The sequence below is a fragment of the Sceloporus occidentalis genome, unplaced genomic scaffold (assembly GCF_023333645.1).
Source record: "Sceloporus occidentalis isolate IW3139 unplaced genomic scaffold, rSceOcc1.0.p SCAF_213, whole genome shotgun sequence".
Taxonomy (NCBI): domain Eukaryota; kingdom Metazoa; phylum Chordata; class Lepidosauria; order Squamata; family Phrynosomatidae; genus Sceloporus; species Sceloporus occidentalis.
In genome coordinates, this window is record NW_028317193.1 from 56371 (window position 1) to 81416 (window position 25046).

Below are 25046 nucleotides of genomic sequence, written 5' to 3' on the forward strand. Positions count from 1 at the left end.
GCACAGCCCGTTTGTAGTCATTTGCACTTCCCCCGCTGCTGCTTCTTCTTCTTCCTGTAGTTCTTTGTACCACGTGACCAAACAGTCACATGGTCTGCTGACATCACCAGAGTCCTTGTACAGGGTAGGAACTAGCCGCTGCCTTTGGTCTGTGTCAGCAAAACGAGGACGGTTCTTGTCTGCAGCAGAAGGTGGAGACGGGATACCGGGGCCGCTCGTCGTTTGCAGCGAGGGACAGGAAGATGAACGGCTGGCTGTTATGGGTGGCGTTTTGCACCCTGCGCTGGGACTATGTGCGGGGGTCGGATGATATCGTGGTGGGCTGCGGGGGGTTTGTGAAATCCGACGTGGACATTAATTATTCTCTAATCGAGGTGGGTTCCCTGCTTTACTGCCGTTCTCCGTATAGCGATATCCCGATCTGCTATTTCTCAGCGGATGTCACTCCGTGTTCCGGAGAGCTGCTGCCATCCGCACCCTTTCCTTGCCATGACAGGAACAGGCCGCAGCCTTCCATTCATTCACTCCCTTCACCTTCAGAATCATTGCATTTTGACCCCAGGTTCCGGTGGTGCTTTTATTTAACATTCCTACCGGGAGACCCGGATTTAATAGGAACCCCTTTAATATAACCCGGGTAACGCTAACGTATTATATATTATAGGAAAAGGAGAAAATCTGTGACACAAACATATTGTTTCTCTGTTGCTTTATCATATAGAGTCTGATGTAAAAAGAATAAATACTCATTTCTCTGAATGCGCAGAATATTTTGGGGAAAGTATATGTTCCGATACAGAGTGTGATAAGGCCGGGTACAAGTTACAAAGCTGACAGAAAATGGAACGTAGAAAATGTACAATAAAAAAAATATTACACGTTATTGACTGCCATGAAATCGGCCCTAAGCCTTCTGACCAGTATGGAGTGTCAGCTCTTCATCCTCACGGAATGACAGATGACTGACCGTCCATTCAACAAAACCACCTGTGCTAAAGTAATCATTACATTTGGCTGCTGAGGTCTTCACGGTGAGAACTGAGGAGACAGCCGGCCTTTTATGAATTTTCGCTCCTTAAATGGGAACCATTATTGTTCTTTAACAAGAATATATAAATTTCTTGGAGCGTGCGACCCGGTCTGTCTTTCTGTCCGTAAACTATTTTACCTTCACCTACATTTATATGTATTTGGAAGCTTATTGAAGCAGGATCCTTGTTGCTTTTTATTATCTAAATAATCTAAATTATATATATATATATATAATGTGTGTGATATAAGCATTATTAAATAATCAATTTTCTATTTATTTTTTTCTTTCGCAGATGAAGTTATATACCAAACAAGGCTCTCTGAAGTATCAGACAGACTGCGCTCCTAACAACGGTTACTTCATGATTCCTCTATATGATAAGGTAAGGCGGCTTTATTCCTTTTTGCCATAATATAAAACACGGCACCCGTTAAATTAGCCGAGCTTTCAGTGTTGCGTTAAAAAAGACCAGAGATGCTTTATTTTATCGAGACGCTGTGTTTATTTTTCCAGGGGGATTTTATACTTAAGCTCGAGCCTCCCGCGGGCTGGAGTTTTGGTGAGTACTTGGCAGTAATAACTGTTTTGAACTCCTTTAGGGATTTTGTGTATGTATTTAATGTTCCCGGGCCTCTGCTGTTTGCGTTAGTCGGGTATAATGAGGAGATATCAGGGGACTACAGCTACGCAGCACATTGTAATCTTCCAGCTGCTCGCGGTATGAAATATCCGGAAATGTCTCATTTTGTTCCATTTCTTTATTTTTTGCAGTTATTCATAATTATTTTAAGAGGTGAGGCGAATGCATATCGTCACAGAGGACATATTAGGGTTCCCCGCTTCTAAGTCAGGCTAAGAGTTACGATTCCCGTTGTGTTTCGTGTGAATTTAGCACATTGCACGAGGCGAAGTAAAACAGGAGGGACTCTGTCCGTCGCCTATTGAACAGATACTTCCCAGTTTATGGAGCCTGTGTGCAGTTTATTATATATCTGCCAGATGATCACAGAGTATATTCAAGATGAGGGTGAGAATTGGAGTGCGCTAAAGGAAGATCACATCATATACTGCGATCACATATATGTGAAATGGGGTAGCCTGGAATGAATTAGAATGATGTTAAATGCCGCTATCGGGTTACGAAATGTTGTCTGATTCAAAGATATTTCATTTTTATCTGTAGATCCAACGAGTGTTCCCCTTCACGTGGACGGAGTAAATGACATCTGTACAAAAGGGGAAGATATTAATTTTTTTTTCACTGGTTTCTCAGTTAGTGGAAAGGTAACGCAAATAAACTACTTTGTGATTATTCTTCACTTGCATTGAACTCTTGGTTGTCACCATTTAACGACACTTCTTTTTTTTATTAGAGACCTGCGATGGCATATTTAATAGTAATTGATGTCAGTAACCTGACCGGTAGAGGGGGAAGCGGTTGCTGTAGCGGGCGTATTAAGATATTTTATTAGTTATATTAATTATTTTGTTTTACATACATTTTTCTACTGTATATGCCGTATGGTCCCGGAAATGACAGTACAGACAATAACCTTCACAGATGATTGGATGTGTATTTCATTTAAAAGTGTAATGCGATTAGTGGGGTTGATCGTTGACTCTGACTCATGCTAATGCCTACCAATAACCGTTACAGGTCCTCAGCAGGAATCAGGATGCGGGTCCTGTTGGTGTGCAGGTCGCCATGCAAAGAGCTGGGAGCGGAATTAACTTACAGACCACCGTTACTCAGACAGGAGGAAAGTAAGTTCTACGTTATTGTATTACATTGTTTCGAGCTTTTATATAATATAATATAATATATATATATATATATATATATATATATATATATATCGCATCACTTTGATGAGTTATTGATGATTTGAGAATGCCATTATTCAGTTTCTTTGTGCAGATGCACCAATGGCTTCTGTTCTTGACATTTTGCAGGTTTGCATTTTACAAAGTGCTTCCAGGAGAATATGAAATAGTTGCATCTCACCCCACTTGGCTTTTAAAAGAGGTATTTATTACAAATGTTTTTGCATATTGCTAGGAAAATATTATTTATTGGTCTAACCTTAAAAGTATTCGAATTGCAAAATGGAGTATCTCATTAACGCGAATAACTCTTGTTGGGCTACCCTAAAGTATATAAACTTCTTTAAATGGAAGATACTGTACTTAAAATGTACTCTTTTTTTTTTTTTGCATTGTCAATTTGCATTGCTTTTCTTAACCACATAACACCACTACCTTCAGTATAGTTCTAAAAGTAGGGGCCAAAAATGGATGCCAATGATATTAGCCTTTAGATAGTAGACCACCACCTTTTTCATTTTATTGCCAGTACAATTTTGTGGACCCTACAAAACACTGTTTTCAGGTGCTATGCTGCTTGTTGATCATTAGCAGCTTTTCATGGCCTTGTTAACACTAAATAAGTAGAATGCCCCAAAGGCTTATTAAAAACGGGAATTGTACTCACATGCTAGATAATGCTTTAATGGGCAAACTGTTAATGCGTACACAGTAGTTGATCCTCGTTCACTATAAAGCTATTGCAATAATTAATTATAACATTTTATTAAATGGCCTCTGGCCTTTTGTCGCTGTACAATTGTTTAATAGTTGGGGATAAGGTCATTGCCATGTGTATCAGCACCTGTATACCTGAATACGTGATAGCTCACATGTTCCACTCATGTACTTTCTTCTTCTGGTTTAGGCAGCAACCACTGTTCAAGTGACCGATTCGAATGCCCAGGCCTTAAATCCTCTTATTGTTGCTGGTTACGATGTGGCGGGCTCTGTTCGCAGTGATGGAGAGCCAATGAAGGGAGTCGTGTTCCTGCTCTTTTCCTCATCAGTCAGTAGAGAGGTACAGATCCATGATTTTAACCTACACTTACAGTGCATCAGTTTTTGTTGTTCCCAAGCATATTCCAGACATATATCAGTAGAATAAAATGTAACAAAGACCATGGTGCACTGCCTGCCAGGGCTGAGTTATTTCAATTTCTTGATTAAATGGACACCTCAGCCATCATATGCACTTTAATGTATACGATTGCTGTGTAAGGCCTGTAATTCTCCTCTTCCCCCCAAGCTGTTTTCCATGCAGGAGGTGCGTTTGACTGCACAAAACATGCCCCCCTCTAATCAGCTTCTTATCGAACACAGTGGACAGCAGGGATATATTCAGACCCACATGTGCAGCAAACACTCCCTTTGATTTTAATGGCAGCACTTTCCTGCCACTGATTGGCTGCTTGAAGCAGCCAATCAGTAGCAAGAATGGTCAGAAGCAGGGGGGAAAGTGCAGCTGCAGCAACAGGGCTGAAACTTCTAGGTTAGTGTTCTCTAATATGGATTATTCTTTACTGATGGTCTTTTGAAAGACTACAGCATAAATAATTATGAATTAAAATGCTTTGCACCTTTTGAGGCGGGTGTCTCGTCAGCGGACAGGTATGAGGTTGGACATAATGACTGCCAAGCAAGCATCCTCCCTGTTTCTGGCTCCTCTTCAACTAGTAGTTATCTCCTCTTGTAGAGAGAGAGGCTGAGCCATGCGTCTTTTTCAAGCCCAACAACAAAGTATATGCCAAAGTATATAAGAAATAATGTGTTCAAAATCTCATGTTTTTCACTTTGATTACCATAGGATATTTTGGGCTGTGATTTAGCTCCTGTCGAAGGCTTCCAGGGTAAAGATGAGTCCTTATCATACCTTTGTCACGTCACATCCCAGGAAAATGGCGTGTTTACATTCCAGTCCTTGCCAAGCGGGGACTACAGCGTGGTAAGAAGAAGACTTCCTTCAACAAATTTGTATCTTCTAGTCTTTTAAGCGCTGGTCTTCTAATGAACCATCTGCTTTTCAGCTCAGACTTTTGTGTTAATCTCGTCTTAGCTTGAGAAATCCAAAGTAAGCTTCCTTATTGAAAGCAACCAGTGTTTTTTTTTTTTTTAATTAAAAAGATCCTCAGGCAGACTTCGTAATGGGCTTTTGTTTCTGGGAAATTCTGCTGCTCTGGAATCACAGTCATTAAAGGGAAACCCCTTTGGAGATCAACCAAATTTCCTAAACTCTTAATAACTTTGTAGTAGAATTGAAGCTGGAACCCAACACTGTAATCATAGGAATTATAATCACATCAGGTTTGTGTGAGTGCATCTGTGTAGGAAACATTTGCAATAAATATACTGTTGGTGTGAGCTGTCATGAAGCCAGCCACGCAAACAATTTGTAAGTTGCTTTATTTGGCCAACAATTGTGTTAAACCTTTACTTGTAGTTTTTGTTGGATATTATGAAGATACATAGGGCACAGAAATCCGATCCCTATTAGGGATTCATTCAGTTAATGAGGCGCTTGCAGTTAAATTTTGGTGTGATAAAATCTTTTTTTAGTTTACCGATGTTTTCCAAAGAACTCAATCCAACAGCTGAGTTGTCCCTGCATAAAACATATGTGGAGGTTGTTCTGCATGTATCTTTTACACATGGGTTGGTGTTTTGTAATATTAATACGAGGGAGTTTCATTCATTATTTTGGTTATGTCTCGGCTTACTAGTAAGAGTTAATCCTCTGATTAAGTCATTCTGTGCTAAAAATCAAATGCAAAGTTTATTTGTATTTATATGGTTTTGTGCTGTCACAACAGTTCTGGTATCTGATTTATTATTTATTTTTATATTATAACACACTAGAATAGACGCTCCCTTATCATAATACTTCGATTTATTGCTTTTTACAGATACCCTTTTACAGAGGTGAAAGGATCACGTTTGATGTTGCTCCTTCCAGGCTGGACTTCAGTGTGGAACATGACAGCCTCACATTAGAGGTAAAAAGGTGTTCTTAAATATATATTCCAATATGTAATATGGTATATCACAAAGCAGATGAGCTAGGCACTCTTATCTAATTTCATTAGGACAGGCAAAGTGTCCTACCAAAAACAACCAAAGTGGAAATGGACTTTTTTTCTCCCACTAGAACATCTTAATTGCACCAAAAAAAATAAATAAATGCCTTCAACGCATTCATTTGCCATATCTTGTTTTTCTGTGTTTTTCCCTTGCCTCTGATAACATAAAAGGGCAAAACCCAAGGAATAAAAGTGGAAACTTTCTACCTCCTTTGTCCGCACGGGTCATTTGGATGAAAATTATTTTCCGGGGGATTTGTTTTGTGGTTACACAGGAAGAAATTACTTGTTTTGTAGAGATCTATATGGGCCGCAGTCAAAGCAATGAGAATGCATATTCCTTAATACAAACATTTTATATATAGATCTCCAAAATCTTAGCTTGGATCCCGAAAAGGAGGCCGTGTTAGTACTGGTGATTAATATACGTACCTGTAGCTTATTATGTTATGTGCTTTTGTGCCAGCCCGTGTTCCATGTGATGGGCTTCTCTGTGACTGGAAGGGTTTTGAATGGACCTGAAGATGAAGGCGTTGCAGATGCCATTGTTACGCTCAATAATCAGATGAAGGGTAAGTAGTTTTCTCTACTACCAAAGCTAATAATCGCAGTAAAATGTACATTGAGGCATGCAGTGTAATAATCCAATAACCTAGCCCCTGTGAGTTAAGGTTGAATGGAGTGAGTGACCCCCAAATCTTTTTTTAATTGGTTGGTGATTTCCCCCAATCTCACCCTGTTTAACTTATTGGATGTACCGTATTTGCTCGATTATATGCTCTGAAAAATCCCCCTTGTCTTATAATTGGAGTCGTCTTTATAATCAGACCTCAACTAGGTCTGACTATGAGATGACTAAGATCCAGATCCCCCGCAGCGATGCAGGGGACTTGGATCCCCTGTCCCCCCCCCCCCCCACACACTTACCGGTACTTCTGAGATCGGAGTTCCCTGTGATCTCTGACAGCCGGGGAAGGTCTGCGCGATGGACGCAGACAACCGCCGCTGCGAACCACACCTCCTCCCGGCTGCAGCGGACGTTGTCTACGCGAATCGCGCAGAGCTCTACTCGCTGCCCGGACTACGCACTGTGGACTCAGAAGCTCCGGTAAGTTTGGAGGAGGGAGGGGGAGGGAGTGTTAAATGGGGGGCATAAGGCATTTCTGGAGGCAGAGTGCTCTGTGAAATGCCTTTTAACCCCCTTAATGCCACTCTGCCCCATAATATGCCTTTTAACCCCCTAAATGCCAGAGTGGCATATAGGGGTATAAGGCAATTCTGGAGGCAGAGTGGCACATAGGGGGTCAAAAGGCATATCATGGGGCACAGTGGCATTTAGAGGGTTAAAAGGCATATCATGGGGCACAGTGGCATATAGGGGGTATAAGGCATTTCTGGGGCAGAGTGGCAAGCCAGGGGGCAGACGTGCATAACTGGGGGGGGGGCAGGCTGAAAAAAAAGGAAATAAAAACAAAATAATTTTCTTAATCATAGGTTTTATTTTAAAAAAAATGTTCACATAGTTTACATGAATTAACATTTACTGGTAACACTTTTTTTCCTATAGGGTTGTCTTATATTCAGGCTTTTTCTTTTTTTCATAAATTAATATTCAGATTTGGGGGGTCATCTTATAATCAGGGTCATCTTATATTCGAGCAAATACGGTATTTCAACATACCTGAATGCATTGTTTAATCAACATGAAATAATGCTTGTTTTCCAGTTACAACTAATGCAGATGGATCATTCCGTTTGGAAAACATGACTGCCGGCACTTACAGTATCGATGCACAGAAGGAACACACGTACTTTGATACGTTAACAGTGAAAATTGCACCGAGCACTCCACAGCTGGCTGACATCGTAGCAGCGAGGTACTCTTTCATCACTGGCTCAATCCACATACAGAAGTTGGATTAGCTTTTAGCTGGATGCTCCTTTGTTGGATATTTAACACGGTATGAATGTTATTAATGCTGATTTTATTAATACACTATGAAATATGTTTTTCTTTCTAGATTTAGCATTTGTGGGACAATTTCTATAATTAATTTCCCCGAAAATATGAAACCATTCAGTAAATATAAAGTTACTCTGACACCACAAGACAAGGAGAGGACCTCAGTCCTTACAACAGAGTCTGACTCTCGCGGAGGGTTCTGTTTCCAAGCTCGGAGGGGATCCTACAACATTCAGGTAGCTTTGTGTTCCGTTATGTAAATGGGTGTCCGTGTGCCACAGTGTTCTTCGTAACAATTGTTTGGATGACATTTTTAAACCTGTTGACTTGCACAATGCAGGACTTGTTATTTGTCAATGCAGTGTTTCATCTGCTGATCCTGTTGCTGTGAAATGAGAACAGCTTTTCACCCAAATTGCAGAGTGTTTCTGATCCCTTTGCTCAATAAATCCAACAGTGCACCATTTTTGCCAATGGACTGGTATGATGGGGCTTGTCGCATTGACATGTTTTAGGGCAGAGGGAGGTTGCGTGTAGCTTTAAGTCATGTTGGCAGTAGAGTCCCATATTTCTTTGTACAGTTTTACAGGAAAACTATTGTAAATGTCAGTGTTGCAGTCATCATATTCACTCGTAGGCCCATTATGCCAACTTTGGCGGTTATTGTCTAGTACTAAAGCTGCCATTTTAAAGTTCCCTATTAATATAAATATTGAATATCCCCTTTTTTTCCCCCCAGGTAACCATTCCCGAAGCTGAAGTTAAAGCTGGACTTGCCTTAAAACCAGCAGTCGTCCCCGTGACAGTAACAAACAAGCCAATTTTGGATGTGTTATTTTCACAATTCATGGCGTCGGTTTCTGGAAAGGTGTCGTGCTTAGGTATAATATTTAATGTTTTGCATTCATATTGATATCAGATATCCTGGCATGCATCTGCTCTCCCACTTTCCCTTTTGTAGTTTTTATATTAAACTTGTATCAGGGCTTTAAAAGCATTGAACGTACATTTAACCTACAATCTGTATGTATTCATCTGTATGCAGTGCCCCTCCACCCAAAAAAAGTACAATGGCTGTTTTATGTTACCAGCGTGTATTTTAGTTTTACTAACGCACTACTTTTCACGCACACCTTAAGATATGAGACTTTTTTTGAGGCAGGAGATCTTAGTTTACCCAGATTACTTTTCCTTAAGTTACAGTCTATACTTCTGAAAGTCTTACAACTGATTAACTCGTAAAATGCTGTTTTGGACTCAGATGCTTGTGGTGATCTGACCGTAACGTTACAGTCAACGAGCCGCCAAAGAGAGAAGCGCAGTTTGCAGATCTCTGGGCAAACTGGAGCAGCGACATTTACGTTTGAAGATGTTTTACCTGGAAAATATAAACGTAAGAACCATTTAGAATCGTAACAAAACATAGGCAAAACCATCACGTGTCTTCTGTTGTGCTTCTATTTTAATTTATTTGTTCCATTCGCAGTGAGCATTATCCAAGAAGACTGGTGTTGGAAAAACAAGTCCTTGGAATTTGAAGTTGCAGAAGAAGACATCGTAGGGTTAGAGCTGAGACAGACCGGCTACATGTTGAGATGCTCTCTATCTCATGCAATTACTCTGGTGAGTGAAGATGACACATTGGATTTTCAGCCTTTTATTATATTATTATAATTTTTTTTCTAAACATCTGCACATCATTAAAATAAAGTTTTCTTTTCTTTGCGGTGAATACATTTCATCCACATGTTTTAGCTGAATGATTGCAGTAATTGTCTTAATTGTCAGCTACGTATGAATGCTGCGAATGCGATTGAATTCTCTACCTGAAGCTGTGAATGACAGACTTAAGTAGCTCAATGAGAAGTGGCCACGTCGTCGGATAAAACCATGATTGGAAGCGTTATTGAAGAGCATCTGTCGCCTGTTATTTGTTTAAAGTTGTGTGGATTTCTGACATCCACCAAAGGCACAGCCTGAGCTTTTCATGCAAATTTGCCTTAATTCCCCATGTAAGAAGTTGTAACTCATTTCCTGGGCCTTGTATTCATTGAGCGCATGTTTGTTTGCATATACCTAAGAGTTTTATAGGCATATGCCCTGACAGGTCCTCCTGGCACCTATATTTATATCCTTTTACTCTATGCTCACTGGCTGTTCTGGCATTGAGGTAAAGGATGATGGGAGCTTTAAGGTAGGACTAAGCTTCACCTATAGGTTTGCTAATATGGCAAAATAGCAATTTAACGTTATTTATGCTTCTCTTGGCTAGCTTCATGAATTCTTACTTCTGTGTTAAATTCACAGATTAACTTCAATATAACCATAAACTAAAGCCTCTTCAGTTGTTAATGCCTGCTACCGGCATTTTATCTCTATTTGATCATTTATCGCGTCTGATTATTTTATATAGGAGTTTTACCAGGATGGAAGTGGACCGGAGCAAGTTGGGGTTTACAATTTAACAAAAGGGATCAATCGATTCTGCCTTTCCAAGCCAGGTAATTTAGCTGCATGTCTCCTTGAATGTTGATTGAATTGAGGGGATAATCTGTAGGAGTGTGTAACAAAATGAGGTGGTGTTATTCAAATCTTCTTGTAAAGTCGGACTACTTTAAATCTACGTTTCAGGAGTTTACAAAGTCACTCCAAAATCCTGCCATCGCTTTGAGCATCCGTATTACATTTACGACACGTGAGTTACATTTTATTGTTACGTTTCTTAAAAAAACCCAAAAACGTTTCTGCTTTCAGTATGTGTTTTTTGTTCTTGTAACCTTATGTTCTCAGAAAACACTTTTTTCATGGTAAGTCATTTTAATTGTAAAATGCACTCTAGGTACACATGTATTAGCCGCTACGTTCCAACAGAATACAGTTGAATTGACAACATTCACAGTTAAGCGTAGAAACGGGGCGAGCTAAGGTTGGTGCGGCGTGCTTGCATGGCCCCAGATGTTCCAGTATGTGAGGCAGTCAGTGGGGTCACGTAACGCGTGTTACATGACCCTATAGTAGTAGGACTCTGCATGAGGTAAGAGGGTTGAGAAGAGAAGGACCTACACTAAAGCTGAGAGAAGAGAGTGTATGGTGTTAGAGGGAGTGTGCATATGTTACTGTTGTGTGGTAGTGTGTGTGGTAGTGTATGTTGCTACTGTGAGTGCATGTGTCAGAAGACGACGTTGTGTGTGTTGGTGGATTGTGTTAGTGTATCGGGTTAGCTTGTGGTTAGCGGTACCTGGAAGGAGGCGTGCATGTGTATGGTGTTATAGTGAGTGTGTGTTGTGAGTTAATTTGTGTGTTGGTACGTGTGTCTGATAAAGGGGTGAGGGCATAGTGCCAAAGAAATACTACACCTATGCATCACTAACCTTTGGCTCACCCTGGGCATGTAGAAATGCAGTGCAACATACTGATGAATTTGGGAAATTGGATTAAACTTTTTATTCTTCCCCAACATGTGATTTTTTTTATTTTTTTTTCCCCTTTTCGGAATTCATTTCCAGGTCTTCTCCTGCCATACTGACTCTGACAGCAGTTCGACATCATGTCCTCGGGGTAATAACTGCAGATAAGCTGATGGATGTGACAGTCACGATTAAGTAAGAGCACTTGTAGTTTGAGACTAGATCAATTAATATGTGATTGTAGTTGTTGTGATTACAGGATTCCTGTTACCAATAGATCTATATTGATAGGTCGGTATCTACAATTTGCTTTCATACTGGATCCACGAGAGAGCTTTACCCCTTTATAAAAAGATAATTTACCTGGTGGGCATCTAACACCATGTCCCTGAGTAACTCGTAATGGGTGACATGGTCCGGTTACAGGCACGTGTTTCTGATTGCATGCGTTGACGTGGAACTTAACCTGGGGATCAGTGTACATGTAACTGCTTGCTTCCGCTGCCTTTACCTCGGTATACACATTCTTCTAAGTTAGTTTCTCTAGTCTTTTTTTTGTGGTAAACATGACTTCTGGCTTTTTTCCCCCCAGATCATCTATAGACAGTGAACCAGCACTTGTTTTAGGGCCATTAAAGTCCATTGAAGAGACAAGAAGAGAACAACAGCTGCTAGAAATTGAAGTTCGCAGACTGGAGAGAGAGAAGGCTGGTACAGAAGGAGCCGAGGTCCAGCCGCCCATTCAGGAGTTTGTGGAAGAACTGCAGGGACCCTTCTCATACGAATTCTCTTACTGGGCCAGGTGAGGTCTTCTACAAAGAGTTAATACAGTGTGTTAATGTTTAGGTGCATATTTATGGGTGATGGGTAAGAGCTCTTACCTGCCATTAAATTATTTTTATTTTTTTCACCTTTCTCTTTAGGTCTGGTGAAAAGATTACAGTAACGCCTTCATCTAAAGAACTCCTCTTCTATCCGCCATCTGTGGAAACATTTGTTAGTGGAGGTAAAACTTGTATTTGTTTTGCACTAAATATACCAGCGATACAGAGGTATCCGCCTGCTTTCTTCTGCATTTTTAGCACATTAAAATGAAAGCAGCCTGGTTGCTAATTAGAAGTATCTTAATGCATATGAGGGCTGTGTGGTCCCACTAGATTTTTTGTGTCTTCCCTCTTACAATTGCTTGGGGGGATTCTGCAGAGTCCCCCGTGTGCATATGGTCCTCTTCCCAGCCCTGGAGAGATTTTTTTAGGTCGAACACATCTGGATGCAAGTAATATACTTTGATGACAGTATTAATTAATACTTCAAGTATATTACTTGTATAATATATTATGCAAGTAATATACTTTAACGCTGGCTTGGTGAATGCTGCTGGTGGGAGTCTGTGTGAATCCCGTTGCACACTCCCATTGATTTAAGTGGGATCACTTTCTAGCCACTGATTGGCTGCTTGAAACAGCCAGTCAATGATAAGAATTACAGACCGTGGAGGAGGACAGCTACAGCTTCTTCTGGTAAGCGATGTTTGGTTTTTTTTTTCTTTCCATAAATGTATTCTTTTAAAGCGATGGTAAACCGCCCCTTTAACGTTTTATCATCCGTTTATTTTTAGCCATGGATTATAAATGCACTGCTGACTCTAACACGTCACTACATTTTTTTTTTTTTTTATTATTTTTATTTTAGAAAGCTGCCCAGGAAAGATGATCGAAATTTATGGAAAAGCCGGTTTGTTCCTTGAAGGACAAATTAACCCGGAACTGGAAGGTGTTGAGATTGTGATAAGTGAAAAGGGAGCGGCTTCACCTCTTATAACTGTGTTTACAGATGACAAAGGTTCATATAGGTTGGTACACTTTCTTTACCTGTATTTCCATAGTTAAACAAATAGAAGGAATTATCCAGTCTGTGCTGTTGCCCATTAACCCATTCATGCCATTGTAGCATACCGTGCCATCATAGAAATAGGGGCCTCTAAAGCCTCCTGTGATGGGATGGAACACCACGGGTAAAGCAGTATTGCGCGTTCCCTATGCCTGTCTGGATGTGCATCAGTCGTGTGGCCTCTGGACAGAAATCATTTAGCAAACAGATATTTGCCTTAGAAGTGACTCTGCCTCACTCTTCCTTACATCGGTTATAAGAAAGAGAGAGAGGAAACAAAGGATCGAACTGTAAAATATTGCAATAAATTGTGTGGAACAATTGTGTAATGAAATAAAAATATTATTTGTGTTTTTCGCATGTTAAAATGCTGTTAAAATGCCCAAAAGCACATAAGCAACATACACTATTTAACATTTTTCACTCCGATCAACAGAAAGAGGGGACCTGTTGAAAAAAATGTGTTTTTTTTAGTTAGTTTTTTGTTTTAACATATGTTCATGCTAAATATTTCCCTAGGAGTATAAAAAACGTTATGGAAAGATAGTCCTAGATGGCCCTGAGAAAAATATAGAATTTGTTTACTAAACATAAAAAGGGAGAATTGTGTAAAAATGCCAGAAAATCTCCAGGATTTATAGTGAAATATATGTTGTATCTTGAGGGGGGTTTATACTATTTTCATTTTTATCCATATCGGTGCATGGCGCTTTTCTTGTTATCTACGTTTTTAGCCAAATTTCCTCCTTTTTCCTCTTCATTTGAAGTGTTGGACCGTTACATAGTGGCTTGGAGTACACAATCACCGCACAAAAGGAAGGGTTTGTGTTGACTGCTGTTGAGGGAACAGTAGGAGATTTTAATGCTTTCGCCCTTGCTGGAGTGACATTTGAGGTATGCTTCGTAATCTTATTGTAACCCTTGTTTTTGTCCTCTCTGCCCTCTGGCAGAAACATATGAATAATGGTTTTAATGATTCTCCCAAATAGATCCGATCTGAAGATGACCAGCCCCTGGCAGGCGTTCTCTTATCGCTCAGCGGGGGAATGTTTCGCTCAAACCTCCTTACCCAGGAAAACGGGATGTTAACATTTTCTAACCTGGTAATGTAAACTTACTTTGTACCGTAATTTTTAAGATTATTCTCTTTCCCTTTTAGTGCCAAACTCGTTATTTTGTGCCTGTAACAAGCAAGCATGATATGGTTCTGTTCTACCAGAAACCAAATAGTAGTATAAGCAAGAAATTTCTCATTCTAACATTACTGCTGCCACAGATTGTTTAGGATTTAAATCCCCTTACAGGACCAATTAAGTTTTTTTTGGTCACTTCTGTTTAGGAGATTTTTCCATTTTTAACCCAGAGAGTAAATAATTCTGTAACTGTTGGTTATTCAGTAACGTGCAATTCAGAAACCCAGCGTCTTCATTTCTACATGCAGATTAGAGCCGATTTCTCTGCTATTCTCTGATTTAAGAATAGGATACCTTTCCTACCACTAACAAGTAGAACAAAAAAAATACATATTAAAAACATTTTTTTGGTTTTTACAGAGCCCTGGCCAGTACTACTTTAAGCCTATGATGAAGGAATTTCGGTTTGAGCCTTCCTCCCAAATGATCGAGGCGCAAGAGGGGCAGAACCTGAAGATTACGATTACCGGCTATAGAACCGCTTACAGGTAGGTTTTAAGCTTATTTGTAACAGCACAGCCAAAATGGCAACCTAGGCGTGAAGGTTAAGGAGAAGAGTGGAGTTCAAAGCTTGAATTGGGGTGATAGTAATAAGCGAAGGTTAAAGGAACAAGGAGGGATCAAGCAGATAAAACACTTACAGGCACAAACTTAAAAAAGGAGGGTGTAAGAAGGTATATGTAGAGAGAGAGGACCAAAACCAGAAGATAAAATGGAATCAAGAAAAGCGAGGAGTGTGTGGGTATGATTGAATGGAGAGCTGAGTTTGCTGTATACACACATATGTTTTTTACACCCTGATTCTACATGGACACCTCCTTAGGATGCCTAAAATATGTAATCTGTAGCTGCATTACGCTCTGAATGAAAAGGGTTTTCTCTTGATGGGTTAGTGCTGGAAGTGGTGGTGATGAATTGAAATGCTTGTATTCATTACCTTCTTACAGCTGTTACGGCACAGTGTCTTCCCTTAATGGAGAACCAGAGCAAGGCATAGCAGTGGAAGCCATGGGACAGGGCGACTGTTCTCTCTATGGAGAAGACACGGTCACGGATGAGGAGGGGAGATTCCGATTACGTGGGTTACGGGTGAGTGTGACTGCAAAGAGCAATTCCACTTCATTAGCTCCTCAACATTTAAACCTTATTTTGTTGACTGTTGAACAGTTTGTATAACTTTGTGCCAGAAATGCTCTTTATACATAACCCTCTTTTTTTGTTGAGGGATTTTCCTCCTATTGAAGGAGGTATCATCCTTGCTTTACCTTTTTACTGTGGATAAGGCTCTAACAATTGCCTTAAACAGTTTGAATAGTAATTAATCAGCATATTAAGAATATAATTCTATTAAATATACCGCTTCTTAATAGTTTCCCATCTCATGGCTCGATGTACCTCAAATACATTAGCCACGGCTTCTACATTGCATGTACATTTTGGCTCACATGCGTGTTGTGTTCTGTTTGCAGCCGGGATGTGTTTACCACGTACAGCTAAAAGCTGAAGGAAATGACCACATTGAGCGTGCTTTGCCAACTTATCGGGCAATAGAGGTGAGTATTTAACCTTCATATATCAGAAGGTCCTTGTTTATTTACAGCTGCGCTGGGTTTTTTCCTTGCAATGTTTGGGCAGCTTAAGACTTTTGTTCAAAGCATTTTTATTATACAGCGCTGTCCAAAACTCATGGTATATTTGCAGTCATCAAGGCCTGAAGTTTGGCTCCTCTGTTGGCTCATGGATACAATGCTCTAGGGCAGGGGCGTCCAACCTGCGGCCCTCCAGCTGCTGCAGGACTACATCTCCCATAATGCTCTTTCAGCTAAGGGGCTGGCTGACGAGTATGGGAGATGTAGTCCTGCGGCAGCTGGAGGGCCGCAGGTTGGACGCCCCTGCTCTAGGGGTAAACAGGACCTAGACGTGCTTTTAGGGAATACATATAACATGAAAGAAGTATTTCATGTAGCCAGATTTTGTCCACCATTTGTTTTGCGGTGTCCTTTAATTATTTTCTAATTATCATGATTTGTAATGCTTGAAGGAAGTAAATATTTAAACTGTATTACGCATAAGAAATAAGCAGTTCATTTATATGACCTCATATAAAAAAAGATTTCTTTTTATGGATTTTTATTTCTTTTTGTGTATTAGGTTGGCAGCAACGATATCGACGAAATAAACATTATCGCTTTCCGTCAGATTAACCAGTTTGATTTAACTGGAAATGTTATCACGAAGGATGAATATCTGTCGACTCTATTGGTAAGTCACAGACTCATTTATTATGACATTTGTTGTCATTCTATATTTTATGTGTTTGCAAGCATATACGTAAATGTTAAGCATCTAATCAGGATTTTTATGATATTGTCATTGTTTATTGTTGGAGTAGATGATGGTGTATTTTGGTTGTTTCCTTGTGTAGGTGAAGCTTTACAAAAGTGACAACCTGGACAACCCAATACAGTCCGTATCTTTGGGGCAATCGCTATTTTTCCATTTCCCTCCTCTGCTTAGAGATGGAGAGGTAAGCATTTTTATTTTATGTATACCAGCTTTCAGAGAATGCTGCCAGAAATGTAACTATAATAATGATTGTTTAAGGGTTATAGTCCATCTATTTCATGATTCACTAAAGTTTTATTTTCTTGATATTCCCTTGGTGTGTACATATTAGGTCTTTTTTTTTATCTGTATATGTTTCATATTGTAATCTGTAATACAATTAATTATGTTCGATTATCCAGTGTATAGAACTGTTAGATGTAAGTGAGGTTTTCCGTCACTGCTTCTAAAGGAAGCGTGCCTATTTTTATTAGTGACCAATGTCATGTATAGGATTGAGTTACAAGAAACGGGACATCCCAATGTGAGAAAAGCACTTTCGCTTCCCCAGAAAACAAGCAAACATTGCAGAATATTCTGTATCTAATATTCGGCTAATAAACAGACCAGCTTGTGTGACAACTGGCCAAGAAAGAGCAAGTACAAAGGATTTTGATAACGGAAATACAATTGATTTTCTTTTCCTGCTTATAGAATTACGTTGTGCAGTTGGATTCCACTTTACCGAAATCTCAGCACGACTACACACTGCCTCACATATCCTTCAGCACTGCTGGGTACAGCAAGCACATCACGCTGCAATTCAATCCTTCGGTGAGTTTGCCAATAATTACTGGATGTTACAGACCGAGGTCCTGCTGTACAGAGATCGACGGGGAGGAATTGGTATATTTCAACCAATATCTGTACCTGTCTATAAAATGTGCAAATGGTAACCTTGGTATATCTTAGCACGGTATTCTTCATATGCTGGTAAATGAGCCCACATATAATGTGTTGGTGTTTTTAAACAATGCATTGTGGATTCTAGCACTTTACCTACTAGTAAATGTATTTCATCAAGAACAATCCGCTAGGGACACTCTAGCCATCATGTGCTCTTTAATGCATACAGGGGATTATAAGGATCCCCCCGTGGCATTTGCCTCTCTCCCCACCCCCCACTGCCCCTCAGCTTACAGAAGATGTGTTTGGAGCGCCAGCACTGGCTCACGCAAGAGTCCCAGGGCATCTAATCAGACCCCCCTGTACATGCGCAGGAAGCACTCCTATTTATTTCAAGGGTAGCTCTTTCCTGCTACCGATTGGCTGCCTCAAGCGGCGAAAAGTTGAGCAAAAGCCAGACTGTACAGCGGGCTGAAGAGCGGAAGCTTTTTCCTAATGATGCCTTAATCCCCCTCCCCATTCTACTGGTAAAGAATACAAATTATAGTGCATACAAAGTGCTTTAATGCATTTCGTTTGTTGGTGGGACTGAACAGTTTTTTTGTTTGTAAGACTAGATATAAATGTTCTTATAAGATTGAAAATCTTCTTTTTTTTTATTTTAGAAAAAATAAATGGATGTTGCTTTACTGTAAGAAAACGTACTCTTTCTGTCTATCTTGCTGTTGACGTTTTTTGTTATTTTTATTTAGCGAAAGCTGCCTGAACAGGATATTGTCCAGGGGTCCTACCTCGCTCTCCCTTTGACACTATTGTTGCTGCTAGCTGGATATAATCATGATAAGGTAAGCAAGTCCCCTTTACTTAGCGATAGTAATACCTTATACATGTTCCGGGAAACATGGTTTAAAGCAGTGGTTCTCAACCCGTGTATCCTCAGGACCCACATTTGTCTTTGGTCATTAAGTCGCGACCCAAAAATAACCTCAGAAAAGATGAGGGAGTGGAAAGGCTGCCCGCGGGCTGCAGCAGGAAGAGGGGAGGAGCAATCAGAGAAAAACTTTATTCAGCTCCCACTAGGAACAGACAGCGACCGCAAAGCAATCAAGCGACTTGCTTTGCGGCCGGGGAGTAATACTACAGTACATGCCGGACCGGAGGCGGCCTGATGGCCCCGATTGTTGCGGCCGCGGTCCTGACAGCCTGCTGCTCCCGGATTGCTGCTAGAATGTGTAAGGCAGCCCCAGGAAAGTGAAATTTTTCCAGTATGCCTCCAGTCCGGCCCTGACCCTCCGCGACCCACTGGTTTAAAGGATGCCCGTTAATGGAGGAGGAACGTTGAAATATTCGTTTATAGACCTATCCCCTCCACATAAAGAAATCGGACATCCTATGTAATTTTAATATTGCTATACAGTTTGTTTTTTATATATATATATATATATATATATATATATATATATATATATATATATATATAATTTAGTATGAATAGAATAATCACTTTCAGGTTTCTCTCTCTCTCTCTTCTCTCCCCCTGCAATAGTTGATTCCCCTGCTGCTGCAGTTGACAAGCCGATTGCAAGGAGTACGTTCTCTTGGACAGACGGGAACTGACAACGGCAGCCCAGAGGATGCAAAAAGGCTTCCTAAGAGACAAAAGACTCGGCGGACGTGAAGATCAGAGAAGATATGAAGGATCATCGATGTCAACCATGTCACTTGAGACACCTTTTGGAAACTCATCATTGGAAGAAAGTACAGTTTTGATACAGACTCCTTTTCTCAACACGACACGTTTGTACATTTTTGATGTATATATTAAGAAAAAGTTGGGTTTTAATTTAAATTTGAAATTAAATGGGCTGATTTCACCACTTTTGATATTCAAGTTCTCCAGTGCAAGTCATTTTTTTCCCTATCATAGAAGCACCTGATGACTTCCTAACTGCCATATCAGACAAATGAATTTGTAAAGCGATTCCCATGGAAGATCTAATAAAGCATGGCATGATTATCTTTTTAATCTTGCGGTTATATGTTGTTTTTCGTTACCTGTTATCTGTGTTCAGTCTTGTGGGTCGGGCACCAGGCACAATGAAGGAAATACATCGTGCCTAAAAGACTTTGGGTAATAACTTTAGGATTACACAGGGCTGTTAAAATCTCACCAACCGTGTTACAATATAACAAGGAGCCGTAATAGCATTTACAGAATGTTTTTAATCTTTGGGTGAAAACTTCTATGTTGGAGTAAGGTTTTCCTTAACTTTCACTGCAGTCATTAACTCCACAGTGTTAATGGAAGAATGCATGTTTCATATCTGACAGCAGCATTCTCTGGCCGAGATCCCGAGTCACAATAATTTGTTTATACCTTTCCAAAGCAGACCACTAAAGCTGTCTTCCATGGAAAGTTCAGATTTTCTTTTTTTTTTTTTTTTTCTCGCGCTGTAATTTGTCTCCGATTGTGCAACCTATCCTTTATAAAACTTCATAGCTGCAGCTTCTGTAAAAATCAGTGTTTGATGGAGTGTGAATTTTTTTTTTTTTTTTTTTGACTGAAGACTATGAACCAATAAAAAAAATAAAAAGAATCATTATGTGTGACATTGGGTATTGTAATTTCCTTGTTTTTTAAAATCACAAAATGGGCACTATGGGGAACACCGGACGCTTTTTGAATGAGGCAGCGCACGATCTCGGTGAGGTAGCAGACAAAATGCAGGTCCACAGGATCAGTCCAAAGTTGCAACACATTAAATTGTGTCAAATAATGGGACACAGGACATCTAGTTTGGGGAATTTAGCATAAAAAATTGAATGCCTGTTCAGCGATCATATGCATTTAGTGCAAATGATGAATCGAGTGTCCCTTTAAAAGGTTTTCCTCTCCATCCCGTTCTTGCCCCTTTGCTCTTCGTTCCTTCCTGTGAAGCAATGTGATTTGTTTGGCATTTGTGCACAGGTGCATTACAATCTATGTATATGGGTCCCTGGGATGGAGCAATTGGGGAGCAGGTCGGGCCAATGCTTCATTCCACTTTCCACTGAAAAATCCTTTCCAGCTATTGCAAGAGACTAGATGTCTGCAGGATCCAGTTTGGGATTCCTATGAACAGGGCTGAGCCTAGGGTCACTGATGCCTGGGTGCAGAAATAATTTTGGTGATCTCCATGTGGGTGTGGAAATATTGAGAACCCCTCCCCCTAACAAACACTTCTAACCACACCCATTTTCTACTCCAACTCTTTTGAAGCCCCCCCGGCATCATCATGTAAGCAAATCGTGGTGTTGATGGTACAGGCGATCGTCTCCCTTACAAACCATGCTCTTGAAACACAATGATATCCGCTGATAACCCAACTGGTCAGACTCACCTTCATAACAGAATATTGGACTATATACACAAATGAAGACAAATTTATATCTGCTGTTGAAACAAAAATGAAAAATATGACGTGGATACACTAAAAACGAGAAAAGAATAATGCTTGAACGTAGTAATAATGCAAAAGATGTAGACATTCGGGTACAATATTGCTTTAGCTTTACAGAAGTACTTTAAGTACAATATGAATGCATGATAGTCGTTTACATTGTTAATTACAATGTGACTCATATCATTTGTTCTGTCTTATTGGTGCGTTGCTATGTAAAATCCGTACGTTTGCCTCGTTATAGAGGTTATAATGCTCAGCAATGGTTCAAGGATGTTCTAAATAATAAGAAATCATAGCTTTGCTAAACGAGCACGGAGCTCATCAGCTTGGACATATTAAAGGTTGTTTAATTAAACAAATTCAGAGATACAAAAATAAATGTAAACCATGAAGTGAAACAATCACAATAAATTCAAAAACCCCAAAAATATTTTATAAACTCGTTCAATGGATCTCGCAGGACTATATCAGTGACGTCACGATGTGTATCCTGGTGATGAGGAGCCTGCAGGAGGTTCCTTCATGGGCGTCCCTCGGTCAATACTCCAAACAATGTGGGCAGACGGACTCTCTGTGAATTCTACGGATGTAGAAGCTGCTGGTTTAGTGGTTTCGTTGTAGGTAACCAGACTGGATACTTTGTTGAAATCCCTCTGAAGACTTTCTCTCTTTCTCCATCACAGTAAATATAGGTTTGGGATTCTATGTTACTGACCATGGTGCTGAATATAGAGACCAGGAACACAATTTTGATAATCATGATGAAACCACGCGGGATCAAATCGTAACGTAGTGGATCATCAGGCAGTGTGCGCACCACGGGGTCCTGAGACACTATCTCTGACGGAATTCCTTTTGTAGGCCTGGAACGTTGGACAAATACTTTAAATCCCACAGGTCGGGTCAAGAAGTGTGTCCTATATTCAGAAAAATATAGATTTCTTCTTATCCAGCCTTGTAAAAACAGCAAAGTGTATTTTTTAAATCATTTTGCAAAATATTTCAGTTTTATTGTAAAACAATAAATAAAATGAAGTATAACTTGCTCAGCCACTCATAATATTCATATTATTCTATACATGCCGTCTCCTCGCCTGTATTTTCGCAATTACTTTAAATTTCTAATGTCCCTAATGTGTATATTGTGTCTCTACCTTATTAAGGATGGCAAAATTGTTAAAATATACAGAAAACTAGTTAAAAATACATATTGACCCACTAATATAGCTGTTTGAATCCATACAAACAGCAGGAGATACATTGCACTGCAGCATGAGCCTTACCAACTGTCACGGAATTCTGGCACATGCCTGACTTTCAACCGATGCTGAGGCAGTGCAGCCACTTTCTTCAATACGTCCCCGTGTTAAAGAAGTGACTCTTCACAGCGGAAGATTTTTTCACTTTTTTTGTTGTTGGTGGTGTGGCTACATCATCCAACACGAAATGGAAAGAAGCAAGAAGGATACGTCGTTGGAGAAGACCCTGGAAGAAGCGGCCATCTATGGAGAGACTTCGGCAGGTCAAATGAAGACGGCAGAGATCAAGAAGAGAAAGAAGACCCAATCAACAACAGGTGGAGAGATGAAGAACGACGCTAAAAGGCGAAGAAAGGGAGATTTGGAGGATCTCATTGGAAAAAGAACGAGGATATCTTTTCCACTGGAGAGGTTTTCCTTCCATCACGTGCTTGGAGAGGGCTCCTACGGGAAGGTATGTAAAGATTACTCACTTCTAAAGCTGGTGAGCAGGACTCTCTTTACCTAATGTATCGGTTTGTCCGTCCATTCTAGTTTCTCCGTTCCCCCTGAATATAATTATTATAAGAAGCAGGGCCCTCTTTACCTAATGTATCGGTTTGTTGGTCTATTCTAGTTTCTCTGTTCCCCCTGAATGTATGTTAGAAGTTCTGCGTAGATTGTTGGCGATATATAAATAAAAGATAATAATAAAATGAAATATCTTGATATATTTGTTTTATCCGCGTGATGTCTGTGCTGCTGCTGTTAATGTCAGGGTGATGAGGCTCACACTGTCTGCTTACCCTGTGAAGGAAGTCAGGGAATTACAGACATCGTCCCTGAGGATGGTTGGAGGCTTTATTAGTTACATTTTATATATGAAATACATTGAGATTCGTTAAAAGTATTACGTTAATTACTGTTGATTGCTCTCCAACTGACACTGCTGAGTCTGCTCCGTGTCCTCGTGACCTTCTGCTGATGAACGTTCATAAAGATAGAGCAGAAACTCTACTTATATTGTATACAGAGTCCTGTAATAAGAGACTGCGGTGATTACACCAATATTCACACTTTATCCCGCCGTCGTGTTTAGCCAGAGCCCCAGATTTTGCGTTTCATTTCCATATTAGAAGAAAGCTCCCTGTTCTTCCTGACTGCGATACTTACTGCCCGCTTTGCTCCTTCATATGAGTTTTACATTTCTTCGCTACAAATGGAATTGGGAAGAGCGATTATTTCCATCCATTTAGCTAAATGTGAAAAGTATTTAACATGTTATGTGATGGCTGCACCCGGTGTTACTTCCAATGGTAATAACATGAAATAAAGAATCTTTTACACTTCTGGGTGTTTATGTTTTTAATGCTAATATTAGATTTACTTCCGCATGTTTATATTGTTTATATTTATTGTAATGTTGGTATTTGATGTCTGTGAGTTTGTGAGTTGTTTTATTCCTGCTGTAAAGACTGGATCCTTAATCAGTCCTTTGTCTCGTCTTAGATTCAGGATATCTTTGTGCTCCCCCCATGTATGTTTAAATTCCGGCACTATTTTAGTCTCTGCCACTTCTTCTGGAAGGCTGTTCCCCTTATCTATTACTCTCTCAGTAAAGTAAACTTCCTTATATAATATCTATGCCTCTGTACCTCTAGTTTCAGATAATGATCTCATGTCCTAACGTTTCTCCTCCCGTTCGTGTATTTAAATGTTTCTATCACATCTCCTCTCTCTCTTTCGGATTCGGGAAGCCGTTTGCCTTTTGCCCGTCCTCTGTATGTTTAAATCCCCTCGCTGTATTACTCCTTACTGTAGGGGACCTCATGAGGTAACAAATTCCCTCCATATCACATTAACCTGCAAGCCCAACAGGTGCGAGGATTGTGATGGATTTGAATTTGTTGATTACAGTATAATAAGCAGTCAAAGGGGTTTATTAACTAAAGCGAGAGCTGACAGGAGAGTTTGCAGGATATTCGCACTTTTAACTCCTTGACGTCACCATACGTTATGAAGGTCCGACCCAGGTGACCTTCTGCTCTCCATTTTAACCCCTTCCCTACCAAGAGTTTTAGTATCCAAAGACTGTATTGTTTTTGCCATTTTTTACCATATGTTGGTTTATTTAAGATGCCTCTGTTCTGTGTTTGATTTACCCGGACCGAAGAGCTTAAATCAGGGAGATTTCTTCAAAGTCTCCTCACCCGCTGAATTATGCATTATACAGGGCCAGCTCAGCCCTTCTGCTTGCCAGTGTTGACCCTACATAATGAATATTGTCTCCCGACAACTCTCAGCTTAGTGATTAAACCCCAAAGATTCTCTGTATGGCAGAAACCCGAACAACTCCCCGATCTTTATGTGTGAGGAAAAATTTGTATAAAATGACAATTACATCGCTTCTGTTTTATGTCCTTAAACGGCACAACTTATTATCCATTTCCTTTTCGTTTTAACTATCTTTTTACTACTACAATTCCATTTCCCAACCTTTTCATTGTTACAATTGTTAATTCCACTTCATGATAATCCATTTTATTACTACACTAAAGTAAGCAGAATGTCCAGCTTTTGCTAAACTGCAACCCCTATCATTCTCAGCAAAGCCAAAATCCATACACAAAACAAAGAGAGTTAGGACTTCACAGCCATAGATGTAACTTTTTATTTTTTACACGGAATTACAACAATAACACAAATAA

The 25046-nt window shown here is 40.0% G+C and overlaps 1 protein-coding gene across 1 annotated transcript; it reads left to right on the forward strand.

Moving 5' to 3' along the window:
- Nucleotides 1-242: 242 nt before the first annotated feature.
- On the forward strand, nt 243-19335 carry LOC149277482 (BOS complex subunit NOMO1-like). The gene is made up of 31 exons (XM_089502827.1): nt 243-374; nt 1326-1415; nt 1547-1592; nt 2217-2317; nt 2691-2797; nt 2987-3059; nt 3765-3917; nt 4704-4841; nt 5800-5889; nt 6440-6545; nt 7700-7850; nt 7995-8172; nt 8676-8817; nt 9198-9329; nt 9423-9559; nt 10350-10437; nt 10568-10631; nt 11443-11538; nt 11936-12145; nt 12267-12349; nt 13036-13195; nt 14001-14127; nt 14223-14336; nt 14787-14914; nt 15374-15515; nt 15896-15979; nt 16578-16688; nt 16852-16953; nt 17466-17585; nt 18410-18502; nt 19204-19335. Exons 1-31 carry the CDS (start codon nt 243-245, stop codon nt 19333-19335), a joined length of 3630 nt encoding a protein of 1209 aa, XP_089358953.1.
- The last annotated feature ends 5711 nt before the right edge of the window (nt 19336-25046 follow it).